This window comes from Cydia amplana, chromosome 3 (genome assembly GCF_948474715.1).
Source record: "Cydia amplana chromosome 3, ilCydAmpl1.1, whole genome shotgun sequence".
Classification (NCBI taxonomy): domain Eukaryota; kingdom Metazoa; phylum Arthropoda; class Insecta; order Lepidoptera; family Tortricidae; genus Cydia; species Cydia amplana.
In genome coordinates, this window is record NC_086071.1 from 1,747,161 (window position 1) to 1,765,887 (window position 18,727).

The window sequence follows — 18,727 nt, forward strand, 5'->3', positions numbered from 1 at the left end:
AAGTCCCAAACCGGACTTGTATTCAATATAGGAGTCCCCGTTCAATTTTCACGGCTACCACGTTTGACATGAGAGTGAAATGAACAGGGAACGCCGTAGAAGCGTAAAAAGTTAATCTTTTTCCAATTAAAAAATAGCAAGAATATTTAAAGTTCGGTTATTAAAAAAACTGTGAAACGTGTGCATAATAATCTTACCCTAGTCCTGAGTCCTTACTTAGGCTATGGTTACCTCTAGTCACAAGGCAATCCGGCAGTTTTTCGCACAAACCTGGTACAAAATGTACAATAGACTCACCTATGATTGCACTGCTGACAAGCGAAGCACTCGAGATGATAGACGTTGCTTCGCGCCCGCATCACCATCTCGAATGCCGGAATCACTTTGTTGCACGCCGCGCAGTAGCCTGTGTTCCCGAAAAGCCTGACGACAAACATATTTATGGTGAAAACTGGCTTAATATGTATAAACTGACATACTTATTTAAGATGTAGTATGCAACAAAATACAAAAGGCTACATATTTATTAACTATCGGTAACTTAAAGTCTATTTTTTTAATTCGGTATACTAAAATGACATTTCATAATATAAACATGAAATAACATTTCATAATATGAAATGTCATTTTAGTCCACCGAATAAAAAAATAGACTATAGGTATACATATGAAAAAAAATCTTCTCCCGAAGAAACTATTTTTGTTTTATAATAATTAATTGCATTTTAACAATAACTACAATCTCTCTCTCTGTTCGTCGCCTAATCCAAACCGAGCTCGAGCATTACTCGTATTTATTTTTAATTCCCATAATGACACTTTGGCCAGGAAATAAACAGTTATTTGTTTTACAAGGGGGCAAAATTTGTCTTTTAACTCCTTGTGCTATTGATTGATACCCGAGCAAGTGAAAGATTCCAAAATTTTACCACGAGCGTTGTATATAAAACAAGGATTATGGTTCTAACCTCAAATAATCCCTCTTGCAGAGTATGTGAGGTTGGCGTGCGTGTAGAGCGTGTGGCCGACCTCCCCAAGCCGGCAGTCGCAGCAGCCGCACTTCAGGCAGTCCTCGTGCCACAACTGGTCCAGCGCCTTCAGCAGGTAGCGCTCCGTGATCACCTTGCTGCAGCCAGCGCATATCTGTGTATACCATACTAACCTCAAATAATCCCTCTTGCAGAGTATGAGGTTGGCGCGCGTGTAGAGCGTGTGGCCGACCTCCCCGAGCCGGCAGTCGCAGCAGCCGCACTTCAGGCAGTCCTCGTGCCACAGCTGGTCCAGCGCCTTCAGCAGGTAGCGCTCTGTGATCACCTTGCTGCAGCCAGCGTATATCTGGGTATACCATACTAACCTCAAATAATCCCTCTTGCAGAGTATGAGGTTGGCGCGCGTGTAGAGCGTGTGGCCGACCTCCCCGAGCCGGCAGTCGCAGCAGCCGCACTTCAGGCAGTCCTCGTGCCACAACTGGTCCAGGGCCTTCAGCAGGTAGCGCTCCGTGATCACCTTGCTGCAGCCAGCGCATATCTGGGTATACCATACTAACCTCAAATAATCCCTCTTGCAGAGTATGAGGTTGGCGCGCGTGTAGAGCATGTGGCCGACCTCCCCGAGCCGGCAGTCGCAACAGCCGCACTTCAGGCAGTCCTCGTGCCACAACTGGTCCAGGGCCTTCAGCAGGTAGCGCTCCGTGATCACCTTGCTGCAGCCAGCGCATATCTGGGTATACCATACTAACCTCAAATAATCCCTCTTGCAGAGTATGAGGTTGGCGCGCGTGTAGAGCGTGTGGCCGATCTCCCCGAGCCGGCAGTCGCAGCAGCCGCACTTCAGGCAGTCCTCGTGCCACAGCTGGTCCAGCGCCTTCAGCAGGTAGCGCTCCGTGATCACCTTGCTGCAGCCAGCGCATATCTGGGTATACCATACTAACCTCAAATAATCCCTCTTGCAGAGTATGAGGTTGGCGCGCGTGTAGAGCGTGTGGCCGATCTCCCCGAGCCGGCAGTCGCAGCAGCCGCACTTCAGGCAGTCCTCGTGCCACAGCTGGTCCAGCGCCTTCAGCAGGTAGCGCTCCGTGATCACCTTGCTGCAGCCAGCGCATATCTGGGTATACCATACTAACCTCAAATAATCCCTCTTGCAGAGTATGAGGTTGGCGCGCGTGTAGAGCGTGTGGCCGACCTCCCCGAGCCGGCAGTCGCAGCAGCCGCACTTCAGGCAGTCCTCGTGCCACAGCTGGTCCAGGGCCTTCAGCAGGAAGCGCTCCGTGATCACCTTGCTGCAGCCAGCGCATATCTGGGTATACAATATTCATATTATACACCGTGCTTTTTTTGAACTCCGTTAATTTTAAGGGTGCATTCCTGAGCTTAAATTAATTTCCCGAAGACACTATAGTATTCTAATATTTCTAATGAACTCCATTTTGAATAAAATCAATAATTATTTTTTATCAGATATGTCAATGGTTTTCAATTGTTTGTTTGAGTTAAAATATAATCACCGACAAAAGAATTGAGATCATGGGTGCCAATTTCTGGTGTGCGAGCATTGGGATAGGGACATCGCTATCTTACTCATACCTACACCAGAGCGGAATGCGGATCCGTATCAGTATCAGGGTAAATATCAGTGTATTAACTTCTTCTTCTTCTTTTCCTAGCCTTAATCCCATTATTTGGGGTCGGCTCTCCTAGTAATACGTAATACTTCGCCAGGACTGTCTGTCCCGAGTCAGGGTATCAGTGTGATAACCTTGTAAATCCAACAGTAAGCTCAAGAAAGCTTGTGTCGTGGGTACTCAGATGATATATTATAATATATCATATTATTATATAAATACTCAAATACATATAGAACACGGTGTGAGAAAAAAATATATGTGTGCTCATCACACAAATAAATGCCCCTACCGGGATTCGAACCCAGAACCATCGGCTTCATAGGCAGGGTACCGACTAGGCCACACTATAGTGACAAGCGTGTGTGTATGACGCACCTGCGGCTGCGGCGGCTGCGCCTGGCCGTTGGTGGGCGTCTGCGCGGGCGCAGGCAGCGGCGACGCGCGCGCCTCCTTGCTGACCTCCATGGCGAGCATCTGCACGCCCAGCCCGGGACTGCCGCTCGCCTGTTGCGGCGTTCGCCTCTCGCACTATGGACAAAAAAACAAATCACCTAATAAGTTTCAGCCAATTTTTCTTATAAAAACACTTGTTATTTATTGCCGACTGTACTTAACGCCCCCAGAGAATTGGGCTGTCAAAATATTATAGAGCCAAATTTTGAGGAGCCTACTAGTAGCCACTGAAGTTACACTATTCATATGAATACGAAGTTACACTACCAAATTATTGTATTGTCCTGTGCCCTTACCATGAGATTATTAACGTGGCTTTATTCGTAGCCACTGCTTATAAACTCATTCACTATGAATCTCGCTCATGAATTTCACTATCAAACTCGTCGAAGGTACTGTACTATTGTAGGTACTTGAAAATCAATTGAAAAGTGTTCCAGGATGGCAGATACCTACTTTTAGCGCTTTGTTTCATCCGCTACTAATATTGATGCTGACTGTACTACGGTACGATGTAAATGACAATTATACGCAATTCGTTTTTGAGGCAGGTAGCACTAAAAATACAGTTACTTATAACCTATAGATAACTAAGGCTGTAAAACCTTGCAAATTGTCAAACCGTTTAAAATCATAACGCTAAGCCCAGAACCATGAAATTAATCGCTATTCATAGTACCTACAAAAAATAGCACAACTACTGAAGCGGTTAATTGAGAACGTACAATAATTGCATTTTCACAACGAAATACATAATAGAATGGTCTAATGAACCTGTACAGTCAGCATCATAAATATCAGACTAATATGCGTCAAAAGTATCAACCTATTAATAAAAAATATGTCGAATGATTATGCTGTAGGCTGTGGCAGATACGCGAACTGTAGAAATATATCTCTATTTGGAAGAGTATTCCCCATAAAAGTCGTAAGGTTTAACGGCTTGTTCAGTGTCTGCAGTTTTGTAGTTAAATTAATTGTAACTACGTTTTATATTTAATTAATATAACATTAAAATATGGTAACAAAAATATTTGGTTACTCTTAAAAGCCTGTCGGCGTAATGAGAAAGTGCGCTATTAACATTTTCAATTAAATCCAGCGTCCAGCTCCGCACGTAGGCGTTCAATTGCTTGAAAGAATGCCTGATGGATTTCGTTCCGACCTCTCCACCTAATGTTGCTTGTCGTTTTTATTTTGTCAAATTATTTTCGGCCAACGAAATCGGGTATTAGGCGCACTGCCCGAAACAATGCTACCATTGTGCTGCCGTGACGAATGGCCAAGTCTTTCCTTTTTGTATGTTTTGGAGAGTGCGACCGATCGGCCCATAAATAATACAGGATACGGATATTGGCCGGAAACATGCGCCCTGGCCCAATTCGTGTCAATGACTGTTTACACAGGAAACTATTCTAATTGCATTGGAACAAAGATTTTAATTCTCACACAGCACAGAACCCTAGAATGGCACAGGCACCTGCCGCGATAGCAGAGGACGTCGCTGGTTCGTTTCCAGCATGGGGCACTGGAGGCCTTGGTCACTTTTTCTTAGTATATGACATTTATTTAAATTTTAGGTTCTCGTTGGTCGTTATTCTAAGTAATTTCCAGAATTAAGAAGAGTACCTAATCTGACGTTTGCGATGAGTTATATGAGATTAGCGCGGTATTGTGATTTTTTAAAAGTAAAAGTAACTTTGCTGTTACACGTAATTATTATTAAATATAATTTCATATTTATTTCCAAAGTTAAATTACTAGAAGACAAGTCCATACTGTGCTGACAGCTAGGTCTAATTATAACTTGCAAGTTTAAGTCAAAGTGTATATTTAAGATTTACCTCCGACGTTTCGAGGACGGCGTTGTCCCCGTCTCGGAGGTAAATCTTAAAACTGAAATACGCGTAAAACTGAATTAAGCCCGTTGTACAATTTAATAAGTGTACCCATCTTTTAAACTTTTATTAGAGTGATATCACTGAGACAATAGGTGACATGTGTGATAACTTACGAGCACATCAAATGTGCATAATTATCAAGTATTTATAGCTGTTTACAATCATAACTCTAAACTTTATTAACAAACGGTCTAATATCGTCTGACTCACGGAACAGAGCTCGTTTCCAATCGACCCCGATCGAATCGAAATCTCTTGTCGAAGGCAACAGGGCGGTACGGCACGTCCGTGGCATTTTTTTCAAGTTGACAGCTCGTGAGGCCAGCCTTCGTGAATAATTACGACTCGGTGACAGCGACAGGCCACGCCACTCGGCAAACAGCCCGTAGCGAATGCAACTCTCAGATTAGACACAGCAAAAGCAAAAAAGATCATGCCTTCCATTAGCATGGACTCTAAACGTCAATACGCAGAGTGGAACTATAAAAAAATAGACGTCAGTCATTACCGTGACTTCGTTAATCGCGGGGCGATCACGAAAATTCGACGGAGTGCAATCACGTAAATGGCGAATGAAAATGGGTTCGTGATATGCCGAAACGAGACATCAGATGTGAATAATTTGATTTTGGGACCCCTTATTCGTAGCAGTAGTATAACAATTATAAGGCTTTCGTAACGTGTTATGTAATTAAGTAAGTACAAAAACTGCTAACCGACACAACCCACGCTAAAAGTCGGTACTATAAAATCTTGTTGTGTATCATGTTGCAGGTTTCTAAATAACTACTATCAAAATAATAAGAAAGTAGCGTGCAAAGCCTAACCTAGCTCACTACACGCGCCGCACCGACGTAGAGCACGCTTAAATTGAAGGATGCGCCTGGGCCGCTGGGACCGGCTCGCGGCCCCGTTAATCATTAACGCGGACGCGGCCGGAGACCAATTATACTCTGCACGCTCCAAATTAGAACTATTTTCGCCCATTATCCAACTTCATAATCAATTACACGTTAAAATTTCAGTGGTGTTTCTCTGTTTGGGTAATCGGAGTTTGCGGTCCCACGGCGAGCTATTACGGGCAGCACGGACCAAAGGTTTTTGTTGAGCTGCTGCTAAATTTTAATGAACATTCCGAATGCAGTTCAGGTAAAGTGTAATAATGTCTATTAAGGTTCGTGCATAACTGAAAAATCTCTCGGGACGAAAGTGCAGGAAATATTTCGTAGGTATCCAGACCGTGAGTGGTTAGTTAATAATGTTACTATTTCGAAGTTGTGCTATAATATGTTAAATATAGTTTTACTTATATGTTTATTAACTATATTTAACTATTAACTTAGCCAGTTACTATTAAATGATTTTGACTTATGTGCAAATATTTAATTTGATTTTATTGAAAAACATAATAACACTTAAAAAAATAAAAACTTATAAATAAAAAAGCGGCCAAGTGCGAGTCGGACTCGCCCATGAAGGGTTCCGTATTTAGGCGATTTATGACGTATTAAAAAAAACTACTTGCTAGATCTCGTTCAAACCAATTTTCGGTGGAAGTTTACATGGTAATGTACATCATATATTTTTTTTTAGTTTTATCATTCTCTTATTTTAGAAGTTAGGGGGGGGGGGACACATTTTACCACTTTGGAAGTGTCTCTCGCGCAAACTATTCAGTTTAGAAAAAAATGATATTAGAAACCTCAATATCATTTTTGAAGACCTATCCATAGATACCCCACACGTATGGGTTTGATGAAAAAAAAAATTTTGAGTTTCAGTTCGAAGTATGGGGAACCCCAAAAATTTATTGTGTTTTTTCTATTTTTGTGTGAAAATCTTAATGCGGTTCACAGAATACATCTACATACCAAGTTTCAACAGTATAGTTCTTATAGTTTCGGAGAAAAGTGGCTGTGACATACGGACGGACAGACAGACGGACAGACAGACAGACAGACAGACAGACAGACAGACATGACGAATCTATAAGGGTTCCGTTTTTTGCCATTTGGCTACGGAACCCTAAAAATTGGCCTAGGTCGCGGTCGCTCGGTAGGGTACCCAGAAGGCTGGCCGCTGCCCCGCTGGATGGCAATGCTGATCCGCTGGGCATAATATTGGCCAGCCCTCTGGTCACCAGAAGCCTCTATAAGGCGCTTTGACAGCTCCTTATAGAGGCTACGCGCGCTAGGTCCCCACGGCCCCAGGGTTTCCACCCCAAACGCCGCAAATATGTAACTAGTGTCGTATATTTGCGACGTTTGAGGCTTTAATGTGCAAATTATTAAAATATTTTTTAAACTTATAGGTTTTTTCAAAAAAATTGAATACATGTATAAATAAATGAGACGTACCTTATATATATTTGTTGGCTTAAAATGGGCTCTACAAACCTCACCGATATCGCATGTGATTTTCGATCCGTTAATGTAGGTATACTTAAATATTAATTAAGTTTTTATTTTTTACATGCAGAAACGTTTGCGAACCATGCTTAATAAGACAGTAATTTCACCCAAAACAGTAAGTTGTCCACTCTGCGGTGTCCATTCGGTAGCCACCTTGGCCCACCAATCCGGGTGCATACGGCAGACGTGTCCCGGCCAATCTCACTGAAGCTTTATTAATATTTCTAACCTTTTTGAACATACATAGGTGTACAATTGAACACTGCGGAACACTGTACATATTTTGTCTTATGAAAAAAACCTACCTCAATTCAAATGTTGAATGTGAAACCTAACTAACATGAATGAAGCGTAGAAGCCTTAGATCCATGTCAACAAACAAAAACAAATCAAATGTTCCACGCAGACAGAACACTAATAGGTTTGAGTGCACTCTGCTAATCATAATTCATCTGCGAGATTAAAGAATAAGCGGGGGAGATCTCCCGTCCCGTTTCCCCCTGAGCCCCCGCCTGTGTGGGAGAGCAACAATATGATTGCCACACCTGCGGAAACGTAGGCTAAAGTAACGAGACGAGGACTCAATTATTCAGCTTACTATCACAGTGCATGCGGCTCTGCTTTGTGTTTTAAGGTTCGCGTTTTCAAGATGGTGGGTAGCAGGTGATAGCAGGTATTATTTAAGACCTAGGTTCTTTGAGCCGCACGTACTTTTACGTTTACGTTCATATATAGATTTTAGAAAATCGTCATATGGAGGTAACTCATAAACCATCATTCCATCAACTAAAGGACGATCGATTTTTATTCAATTAAAGTTAAATGGTTTATTTCTAAGCTATTTTGTTAATTCCGTTGCTCTAATGAATAGAATAGAAATAATTTTATTCGTGAGCACAAACACAAAATAGAAAATTATATAATGGTCTTTCCTTAGGTATGTTTTTATTTTTATAGTGAGGGTTCTAAATCTAAAATCCGGAACTTTAATTGCTGCGTTGAAACACTAATTAGTATTAAAATGTATCGTATTGAAACGTTTATCTTCTTTATAGTCCCCTTTTTACTCAATAAGATATAATCGTTAATTAAGTAGTTATACTCGCATTTACCATACGAAAGTGTACCAATTAATGCAGTTAACACTACGTATATAGGAAAATAAAAGATCTTTATGGCTTTTATTGTTTTGGTAACGGCTACGGTGTATAAATTTGAGTGTAAGAATTTATGTATGATGTTGATGCGTCATAAAATTAAATAAGTCACTACGTACAAGCATAAAAAGTAACGTAGTCAAATTTATCATTAAAAATAGCGGGATTTTTAGTGCCTCGTAATTATACTCTTATTATAATATATACAGGCTGTAATCGTTAAGTATTTACAGGCGATTATTCTCTAAATATAAAGGATATCAAACATCGTTTAATTAAAACCAAAAGTAGGTTTTTTTTTTATAAATGTATGAATACGTATCCCAAATATTAAGTTTAAACTGTCCCATACATTTACTACGACGTGCGCTGACGGTTAAGTTTATCAGTACGGTTACCATGAGTTTGTCACTGACATAAACGCCGTCGAGAACGTAATTTACTTTCTATACATCTCGCTCGCACTCGCATATTAGTGCAAACGAGATGTATAGAAAGTAAATTACGTTCTCGACAGCGTTTATGTCAGAGGGCCTACCGCGAACCACGTTCGACGTGTTACCTCCCTGTCACACTTATGTACGAATTTACAAGTGCGACAGAGAGGCAACACGTCGAACGTGGTTCGCGGTAGGGGCTCAGAGACAAACTGATGGTAACCGCAAAGATCCTACAATTTAGCCGTTATCATTGAATGAAGATTTAGAAATTGTTTTGCCACTCAGTTTTTTTATTTATTACTTACTTTTATTAATAAATAATCATTTAAACAATTAATCATTTATTTCTATCCCTTACTGTAGACGAATTAAACGACTTAGCGAACATATGGGCCGTTTAAACATAATATTTTGGATATTTCTAATTGTATGTAAAAAAATATTTGCTCATTGGGTAACGTACTTTCGATGTCAGTTTAAAGTTTTTTTTTTATCTGGGGCCCGTTTCTCAAAAGCTTGTAACATGTAATACAAGTGGAAGTCCCTTTCTAAGAAAAGCTGTCAGAAAGTAAATCTGGAGCCCGTTTCTCAAAAGCTTGTAACTTGTAATACAAGCGGAGGTCACTTTTTGACAGCTGTTGTTAGAAAGGGACCTCCACACTTGTATTACAAGTTACAAATTTTGAGAAACTGACCCCTGCTTGTATTACAAGTTACAAGGTTTTGAGAAATGGGCCCCTGATATACCCACTCACTAGTTACGGAATAAATAATCGCATATACCTAAACACTTAACTATTACAATTACACCCTGTATATAGGTACTTTGACAACCAAACCACCTAAGGGTAACATTCCATTTCTGACCGCAGCTGCACTACTGGTACTGAACGCGTCGCTGTTACTGTCAATTTCCATAGTAAAATGAACAGTAGTGCAGCTGCGGTTGGAAATGGACTGTCACCTTAAGATTTATGACAAAGTTCTAAAAATACAAGCTCCTTTTGACAGCGCCTATAAACTGTGTTCCCTATATTTACATATGATTTTAATGTACCTATTTTCATTCAAATTCTGGAAAATATTATCTTAATATTTTCGTCCTTTCAGAAAATGAACGTACCTACGGGTATCTTGATGGTAGAAAGACGATTATTCTCTGAGTTTCATAAACAACTACTGTTTCGAGTTTCCATCATCTTAAAAACCCGAGATACTTCTTTATTAACCCATAGGATTAAAAAAAACATTAACATAAATGTATAAGATAATATTTTAGCATCTTATACGGAACGGAATAAAAATCAAAGTGGAGCAACCTTCCGCGCGGTTGTCGGCGGCGGCAGTTATTTAGCAGATTGCTTTCCTTTAAGTTGTTCTTTAATCTGCCGATGGCCGGCGCTTACTTTCGCACCCTCCGCTTACTCCATATCCGGCCATGTGCAGCGTGCACACTCTTACGCGAACACGAGACATTATTGCAACTATGGTACTAGAAATAAAAATTATTTAATTATTTTGTTAGATTTATTTAGGTTGGCCTAATATTGCCATAGAACGAGACGCGTGGAAGAAAGAAAGGGGGGGCCTTTGCCCAGCAGTGGGACACAACAGGCTAACAAATAAATAAATAAATTATTTTGCTATTTTTATGAATTTATAGTGAAGGTAAATATTATATTTTTCGCTTCCTGAGTAGATAAGATAAGATAAGATAAGATAATCTTTATTGGTACAATACAGGTACACGTCAGTTAGGACTCTTACGAGTATCAGCTTCGCTTGCTTCACGTCTTTGATCACATGACTATATCTTATTTATCGAGACGAACAAGTACCAGAAATCCAAGAAAGCACGTAATTGGTCAGCGATAATAGTAACCAAAACTCGGTCAAACTAGGTTTACATGCCGGCCACTGTTCAAAGTCAATCGTATAAAACTATAACGACGTTTTTGTTCCCTGTTATTTATTATTTACCTTTCTCGTCATTGTCTCTATATTCATTTGACTTACAATTTTTCTAGTAAAATGTCTCATAGAATATGTACATTGCATCTACTACGGGTAACCAGACATCCAATTGTGTTAGCGTATGAAGAATCGCGACAATAACTATTTATTCATACTTGACACCGCGTCATTAACCGCGACCGCGACCAGCACCGCGACAAACGCAATTATTATCGTCGTAGCGGCATTAAGCCAACGCTTTTGTGTAACATATAATTAAAGAAAATTGATCAAAGCCACACAGTAACGCTAATTCAAACTAAAATGTCACTAGCATTATCACTCGTTCGCCGAATGAAAACCGCGGGCTCGACGTGAAATTTCGTTAATACCGACCCATATTGGATTACTGGCGGCACCCGCCCGCCGCAATAATATAACGCAATTCAAACATTAATAGGCTCAAACACAATCACGGATGGCCGCATAATCGAGTTAGCTGCTATTCGGTTAAACCCCTATCGCGTAATCTGCCCCATTGTCTGACAGTCGTGGCGGTGATCATGAGGGCCGATTATTGTGGCAGTTTCGTGTTTATTGTTTTCAGGTGTCTGTCGGCCTCCTGAAGACGCACAATGCGAATCTTATCTACAAACGCCTTCCATCTCGTGAAATTACGCCCTGAACGGTTATTGCACGTCCGGACACAATACGGAACAATCCAGATTCAAGTTTATAGCCAAACCTTTCAAACAATCGGACAGAAGTAGCTTCTAATATAGAAGATAAAATAACAAAAGACGAATAAACAAACTCATGCAGCCAGATAGATACTCAGGTGGATACGTCGGGAAAGTTAAAGTTTCATTTCAGTTAGATGCAGGTGAAGGAACAAATACCTAAGTACCTAGATAGACGCAGTGTCAAAACTGCCAAAAACAAAACTATAAAGTTTGTTCCATAACGGGTAGATATCACTTTATCTATTTGCGATGTCGAACTCAATTTAGCTCGGAGTAAATTTGCCGCACGTACTTCGAAAGAGAATCTTGGTTAACTTCATTCTAAAATACATCTCGTCTTATCCATAACACTTGTTTTGAAGTGTTTATTTCATGTTTGTAAATGTATGCAAAATATTTTTCATTTTATTAAGATAATTGCCGCATAATAAAGTAAAGAAACAAACAAAAATACTTATTTTTTTTAAACTATTTTGTTTTATTATTTTCCAATAAAGTCCGGACATTCCTTTGAGCTGACGTTAACGTATCAGCTTTAAGTATTAATTAAAATAACATAGTAAATACATCTATCGTAACATAAGCCATAGAAGCTATTTAATTAAGTACGAAAGTAAGTAATTACTTAAACGCACATCGACGCTTTAATTAAGAATTAATTGTTTTGACCAACTTACAATATCAATTTAACATGTAATTCTATTAACGTAATGGATATATCCCCGTTTGACTTTTATTGAATTACCGCGGTAAAAATATAACTTCCAGTACCTTATGTCAGGTGAAGCCGATAAAATATGTGTAGCGGCTCAGAATTAAAAGCTTACCAACATAGAGCGAGATTGTTTATACGACAACGGTTTCACTCACTTGAATTTTTAGTCGCTATTGGCGACATGTTTCGTATATGTATTGCAAAAATACAAAAAATATTTACAAATGACGGACATCATGCCTAATACTTATCTAATAGAATTATGTAGTTTAATTTGGTGTGGCATAAAAACTTAACCTAATATAAGCAATTAAGTAAATCTTATTATTTAGTAGGTACAACACCCAAATGGATGCCACTCAGCATATGCCGATGGCTAAGATAAGTTAGCCATGAGGCTGGTTTTCAGGGCATCTAAGAGAAAAACACAATAAAATAAAATAAAACAATACTAAGCTAGCATTTGGGAGAACTAAGCTAGCAGGTGAGATTAAAAGGTAATTAGTCGAAAACAGTAGGTACCTACGTAATCCGTGCAATAACGATTAAAAAGTAAAATAACGTTTTGTAAACAGGACGCAAACTTAATAGCTAAAAAAACAAGATTAATATAATCAAGCACAACACGGGCAGGCCCGTCATGTGTGGAAATTTTAATATCGAGTAAATACTTTTTAATTTTATTTTTAAAAGTTACTATCTACATTCGATGTACCTACATGTGTACTAAAAGCCAACATTCTGATTATAATCCTGCTGTATAGTGTCGGCGGCAGATCGTAAAATCGGGCATATCGAGATATTCCTAGGCATATCATGAAACGCCGCCATTTCATGATCTGACTAAGTTTAACCCAGGCGTATCACGATCTGCCTTATAAAAGAGGCGGCAAATCGGTCAGACCAATGTATTCGTTGATATTCCTAGCTTCATACCGGGCGCATCGTAAAATAATTGATGAGATATTCCTAGGCATATCATGAAACGCCGCCATTTCATGATCTGACTAAAATTAACTCAGGCATATCACGATCTGTCTTATAAAAGATTCGGCAGATCGATGGGAGCAATGTATTCGTCGAATTCCTAGCTTCATTCATACCGATCGCATCGTAAAATAATTGCATTTTTTGCCACTGGTGGCGCTGCATTCTATATGGCGCTGCGTCCGAGTCCAGTGTTGCCAGATCGTACCTTTTAATACAAGTTTACGTTCCTTTTGAGCCTTGAGGTTTGCTCGATATGGCTGGTGGTCGCTAGGCAGATCATGAAATGCCGGCGTTTCATGATCTGCCTAGGAATATGACCCATTGAGGTTTGCACGATATGGCTAGTGGTCGCGCTAGGCAGATCATGAAATGCCGGCGTTTCATGATCTGCCTAGGAATATCACCCCTTGAGGTTTGCACGATATGGCTGGTCGTCGTTAGGCAGATCATGAAATGCCGGCGTTTCATGATCTGCCTAGGAATATCACCCCTTGAGGTTTGCACGATATGGCTGGTCGTCGCTAGGCAGATCATGAAATGCCGGCGTTTCATGATCTGCCTAGGAATATCACCCCTTGAGGTTTGCACGATATGGCTGGTCGTCGCTAGGCAGATCATGAAATGCCGGCGTTTCATGATATGCCTATAGGAATATCACACCCTACTATTTGATATGCCTAAACGTCGCTAGGCAAATCGTCAAACGTTGATGTTTGAACGATATGGCTGGTAGTCGCTAGTCAGATCATGAAATGGCGGCGTTTCATGGTATGCCTAGGAATATCTCGATATGGCCGATTTTACGATCTGCCTCCGACATATGTATCGAAATAATCGGGAGTGTTTTATGATTACTAAAAAGATATGCGAGTGTAAGAAGGATAACGATGTAACATTACGGCTGATTCTGCTGACGTTTTATGTCTCTATTAAAACAAACGTCTCGTATTAATTATGAGACTCAGTCGCATTCCTGATCGTAAAGTATTCATGGCAGTTGTAAAATTTTCCAAATCGTTGTCATGATAATTTATGAAGCATGTTCATGTATCAATTTATGACGATATCTACATTATTATGTACCATCACCTAGTCTTTTATGATGCAATGAAGTTATTTCTTATTATGGACAAATTTAATACCTATTTGCATTTTAGCAAATTATTAATGATATAATAATATGTACTTCTAAGAAACCTGACAATATATTAAATAAGTAAAAAAGTAGTTTATGCTGTAAAACGATGCGATATATTATTAAGAAAACATTGAAATTGTTATAAATAAACTCTACGAACAACAAAACAAGCAACAACGGTTGCACTCCGGGAGTGCCGATAGAAGTGAAAACTCACCTCACTATGTTACCGACGCCCGGTAACACGATAAGTACATACGTTTAGCGGAGGTATTCTATTTATTAATTACATATTATTATCATTCTCAAATAAGATCACACTTTTTCATTGACATGTTTATTTACATACTGCCATGACAACGTCAAATTATTTGAACATAGGAAAAGAGTCTTGAAAAGGAGTCCGCAACATAAATGTTAAATAACATTGAGTTTTTCTTTATTGATTTAAATGCCATTTAAATTATGAGTGGTCACCTTACGGGGCTTACGGTCACGTGATCACCTTACGCCCCTTACGGTCACGTGATCGCCTTACGGTGTCTCGAGTTTATCATTTTTTCCCCTCCTCAAAAAGTGCCCAGCGCCGCTAAAGAAGTTTTCACTTCGAAAAAGCCAGAAAGAATACAACAAAGTCATTTTTTTAACCACAATCAATTTGAGAGCAAGACTTAATTAGAAAACGGCTCTCAGCAAACCGAGTTACTCTGTATTACGTGAAGTGAGTTATAAAATACCGCGTACAACTTCATACATTACCAGCCGATAACCAGCCGAGACTTCCGAGATACAAACCAGTCCCTTTTAGTGAAATTGAAAACTTTTTCTGTTACTCATAACGCCACCGTCCTTTTAAATCAATTGACTTTTATAATTAACTTACGCCGCCACTGGAGTGCACGAGCGTTGCTCGATTGAAATACAACCGAAATTTTAATCTAAAGTTTTATTTTATAAATTTCTCAGGTGTAATATTATCTTACAAAAAGCAAGCTCATTATAAGTATATTAATAAGAAATAAACTAAAAATGAATTTGTTTTACATAACCTACTTGCGCAGCCGAAACTTCAATCAGAGTGAGGCCATATGCGATTCTGTTGTCATTGAGTCTTTAGTAGTTAATAAATGTAAGCTTGAAAAAACATCGACGAAAGTAAAACACATTGACATTTGGCAAAAAAATTACGATTTGACAATAGAACCCTAACAATAACTTAGATTACCTAGGTACCTTCAAAAGTTAAGTATCTATGACCAAAAAGCAACGTACAATTACGACTGCCCTCAAACATTTGTAAGGCACTTTACTTACACAAAATTAAAGTGAATTCCATTAAACAATATTAGTAGAGTGCTACTACTAGGGTGTTCCCGCAATCGTGTGTCTATTCTGACATTATGCAGTCCCTCTAACTACTCTTTACTTTCGTTTACTCCTATTTCATTTAATGTCATTACTGCAGTAGCAACCACGCTGCTTTGAACATAAAGTCTACATTCCAGCGCAAAGCATTAGAGTGATATAAGGTTAAGAAAATAAATACTCTTAATGCAATGAGGTCCCGCCGCCTACGGGGCGCGGCACTTACCCAATTCTTATAAAACATTTATTAGATTAGACAAAAGCTATCGAATCTATGATTTATTTATACTCGTAAATTGGATTGCTATCCGTTTATAAGATGGCGTACCTATTAACCGAGGATAATATAAGATGGGACATCTAACTTTACTAATATCTTATCGAAATTTCAAATAAATCCAGAAATAATATTAAGTAGGTTCTTACAACAAAAATAGGATTCTATTTCACACAGTGTTGCTTATAGTTAGTCGGCCGGGCTCACTCCGAAATAGCCTAATCAAATGTTACCCATTAGTAAAATATTTGTGGCGAGTCATTCAATTATACATTCATTAATTTGTGACCCATGGAGTGGCGTCCATTACATTTAATTATCATTTATTAAATTAGACGGCCTCTTTGCTAATTACTCGGGCGACGGCGACGGTAGCCACTCTTCGAGAGTGACTGCTTGGAATAATGACTACACCCTCGGTTTTAATACCTACTGGATCTTAGCTCATCAAGCGTGTACAAGCAGGGAAGTATGTATCTATACATATAGTTGTACATTTGCACATTGTAATGTTGACAGAGTTCTTGGTCTACCGTGACCATGAACGATTGCAATGTGTTTGAGACGACCGTTTGTAATTGATTTATTTTATAATACAACTTAATGATTTTTCTTTCACTTGTTAGAAATGTATTGTTTTAAAACCCCATCAAGACACAAACCATTAACAAATACTGTGTTTAAATGACGATCTTGTAGTAAAATCTTAATGAATGAACGCAGCGTTCTCTATCGTACTTCCTGTCTGGCACGATAACACCTTTGCCTTGAGAGCGGGTAAAAAATGTAACGAGAGATTCCCAAGCCAATGGACTAAAAAGTTAGGCGTTAATTTGAATAAAGAGCTATGACAGGGCGTTTTCTAAAATAAAATTGAAAACCCGATTCTCCCAGATCCTGGTGTTTTTGGGTTCTTTCAACTCAGAATCACTAGCATATTCAATACTGATGATAAAAAAAATTGTCCCAAAATTTTGTATGAAAATTGTACATTCCACTACGTCACGTTACATACAAGTGAAAATTTTTCTCATACTAAAAACGTGACGTAATGGAATGGACATTTTGGGACATCTTTATTTAATGGTAGGATGGAGAGTGCTGTCGATTCTGAGTAGAATGAGCCCAAGAATGTCCAGATTTGAAAGAATCGGGTTTTCGATATTTATTTTAGAAAAAGCCCGACAACGACCGCATATCATTTATTATCGTAATACAAATTATAAAAGCTTGATTAGTTAAGTTTAGTACAGTTAGTATCTCATTTTTACTCACATTGTATTTTATTAATTGTTAAGTTTAAAACTGTTATTGATAATATTATAAATCATGATAATAATATAACAGTTTAAAATAAAAGATATAAAATACAAAACAACAGGTCCATGTTTATATTATCTGTATCCAAAATGAGAACGATCGAAGTATCATAGTTTATTTTCGAGATTGCCTACGTGCACTGGTCGAAAAAAGTGTACCTAATATTATTTTTCAATTCTCATACAAAGGTGGTCGGTGTGCGGCGGCAAATTGGTTGTATTGTCAATTTGGGCAGTGCGTGCCGGGGCGCAGATGAAATGTTTATTTTCAATTTCCGCCATTTTCCCGCCGCGACGGCCGCAGGATTAGGATGCGAAACAACCACACTATCGCCTGATAGTTTTTGAAGTTCTGGACGTGGTGAGCAGTGAGTTTCTCAATGTTCTTAACAATAACTTACTATTTTATAATTCACAAAAATATTACAAACATGGACACTTAGACATATACAGTGTGGAAAGATAAGTCGGGCCCTGGAGGGAAACTACCTTAAATCCTTAAGCTGGCTCATTTTAGGAGACATTCCTTTATTTTTAAAAAGAAACAAAACTGCATTCAAAGATTTTCTAAAACTCGCTTGCCTCGCCCGGGACTCGAACCAACTAAAATTAAAAAAAACAAACACTCCCTATTTTATTATACTAATCGATGGTATTACTATTCAGGACAAAATTTCTCTAAGAAACATTTATATATATATATATATATGTTATACTTATGTAGATTGTCATATCCTTAGCTTTAGGTAATGAATAGTCGGGCATAATGTATAGTAATTATTTTTAAACTGTTTATTAACCAAAATAGGTATGTTTTTTTTCTTCAAGGAAATAACCATATTTCAGGGGACGGTATATGACGTTTTCGATTTAGAGCTCACTTTGTGCAATCAATTTGTTCAAGAAATGTTTAATAACTGCATTAAATTATACTTAAATTTGTTCACGAAGAAGCCGTGTACCGGCTCTTCAGGCCATAATATTTTTTATTTGCTGTAATTCTCTACAAATCGACACTAAAAGTATCCAAAAATCTAAATATGGAGTTCCGTTTGAGCAACACGCATTACAGTTTTGCCTATGACAGTAATTGAGTTGTTGTGTGATTTTGAAAGCTAGATAACTAAACTAGCAAATTACTATCTACTTATATTTTTACTCACAAATACAACACAGAAATTTAATCCCAAATGTAAACTTTCGTACAATTTCCATACATTGACGACATCACTCAAAATTCTT

General features: G+C 38.7%; 1 protein-coding gene across 1 annotated transcript in view; it reads right to left on the reverse strand.

The window, feature by feature from the left end:
- LOC134662358 (rhombotin-2) overlaps positions 1-18,727 on the reverse strand; it is an 83,902-nt gene that overhangs the window by 6,863 nt on the left and 58,312 nt on the right. The window contains 4 exon segments of the mRNA XM_063518560.1: positions 298-423; positions 969-994; positions 997-1,143; positions 2,999-3,151. Of these exon segments, the coding sequence (XP_063374630.1) occupies positions 298-423; positions 969-994; positions 997-1,143; positions 2,999-3,151 (452 nt within the window).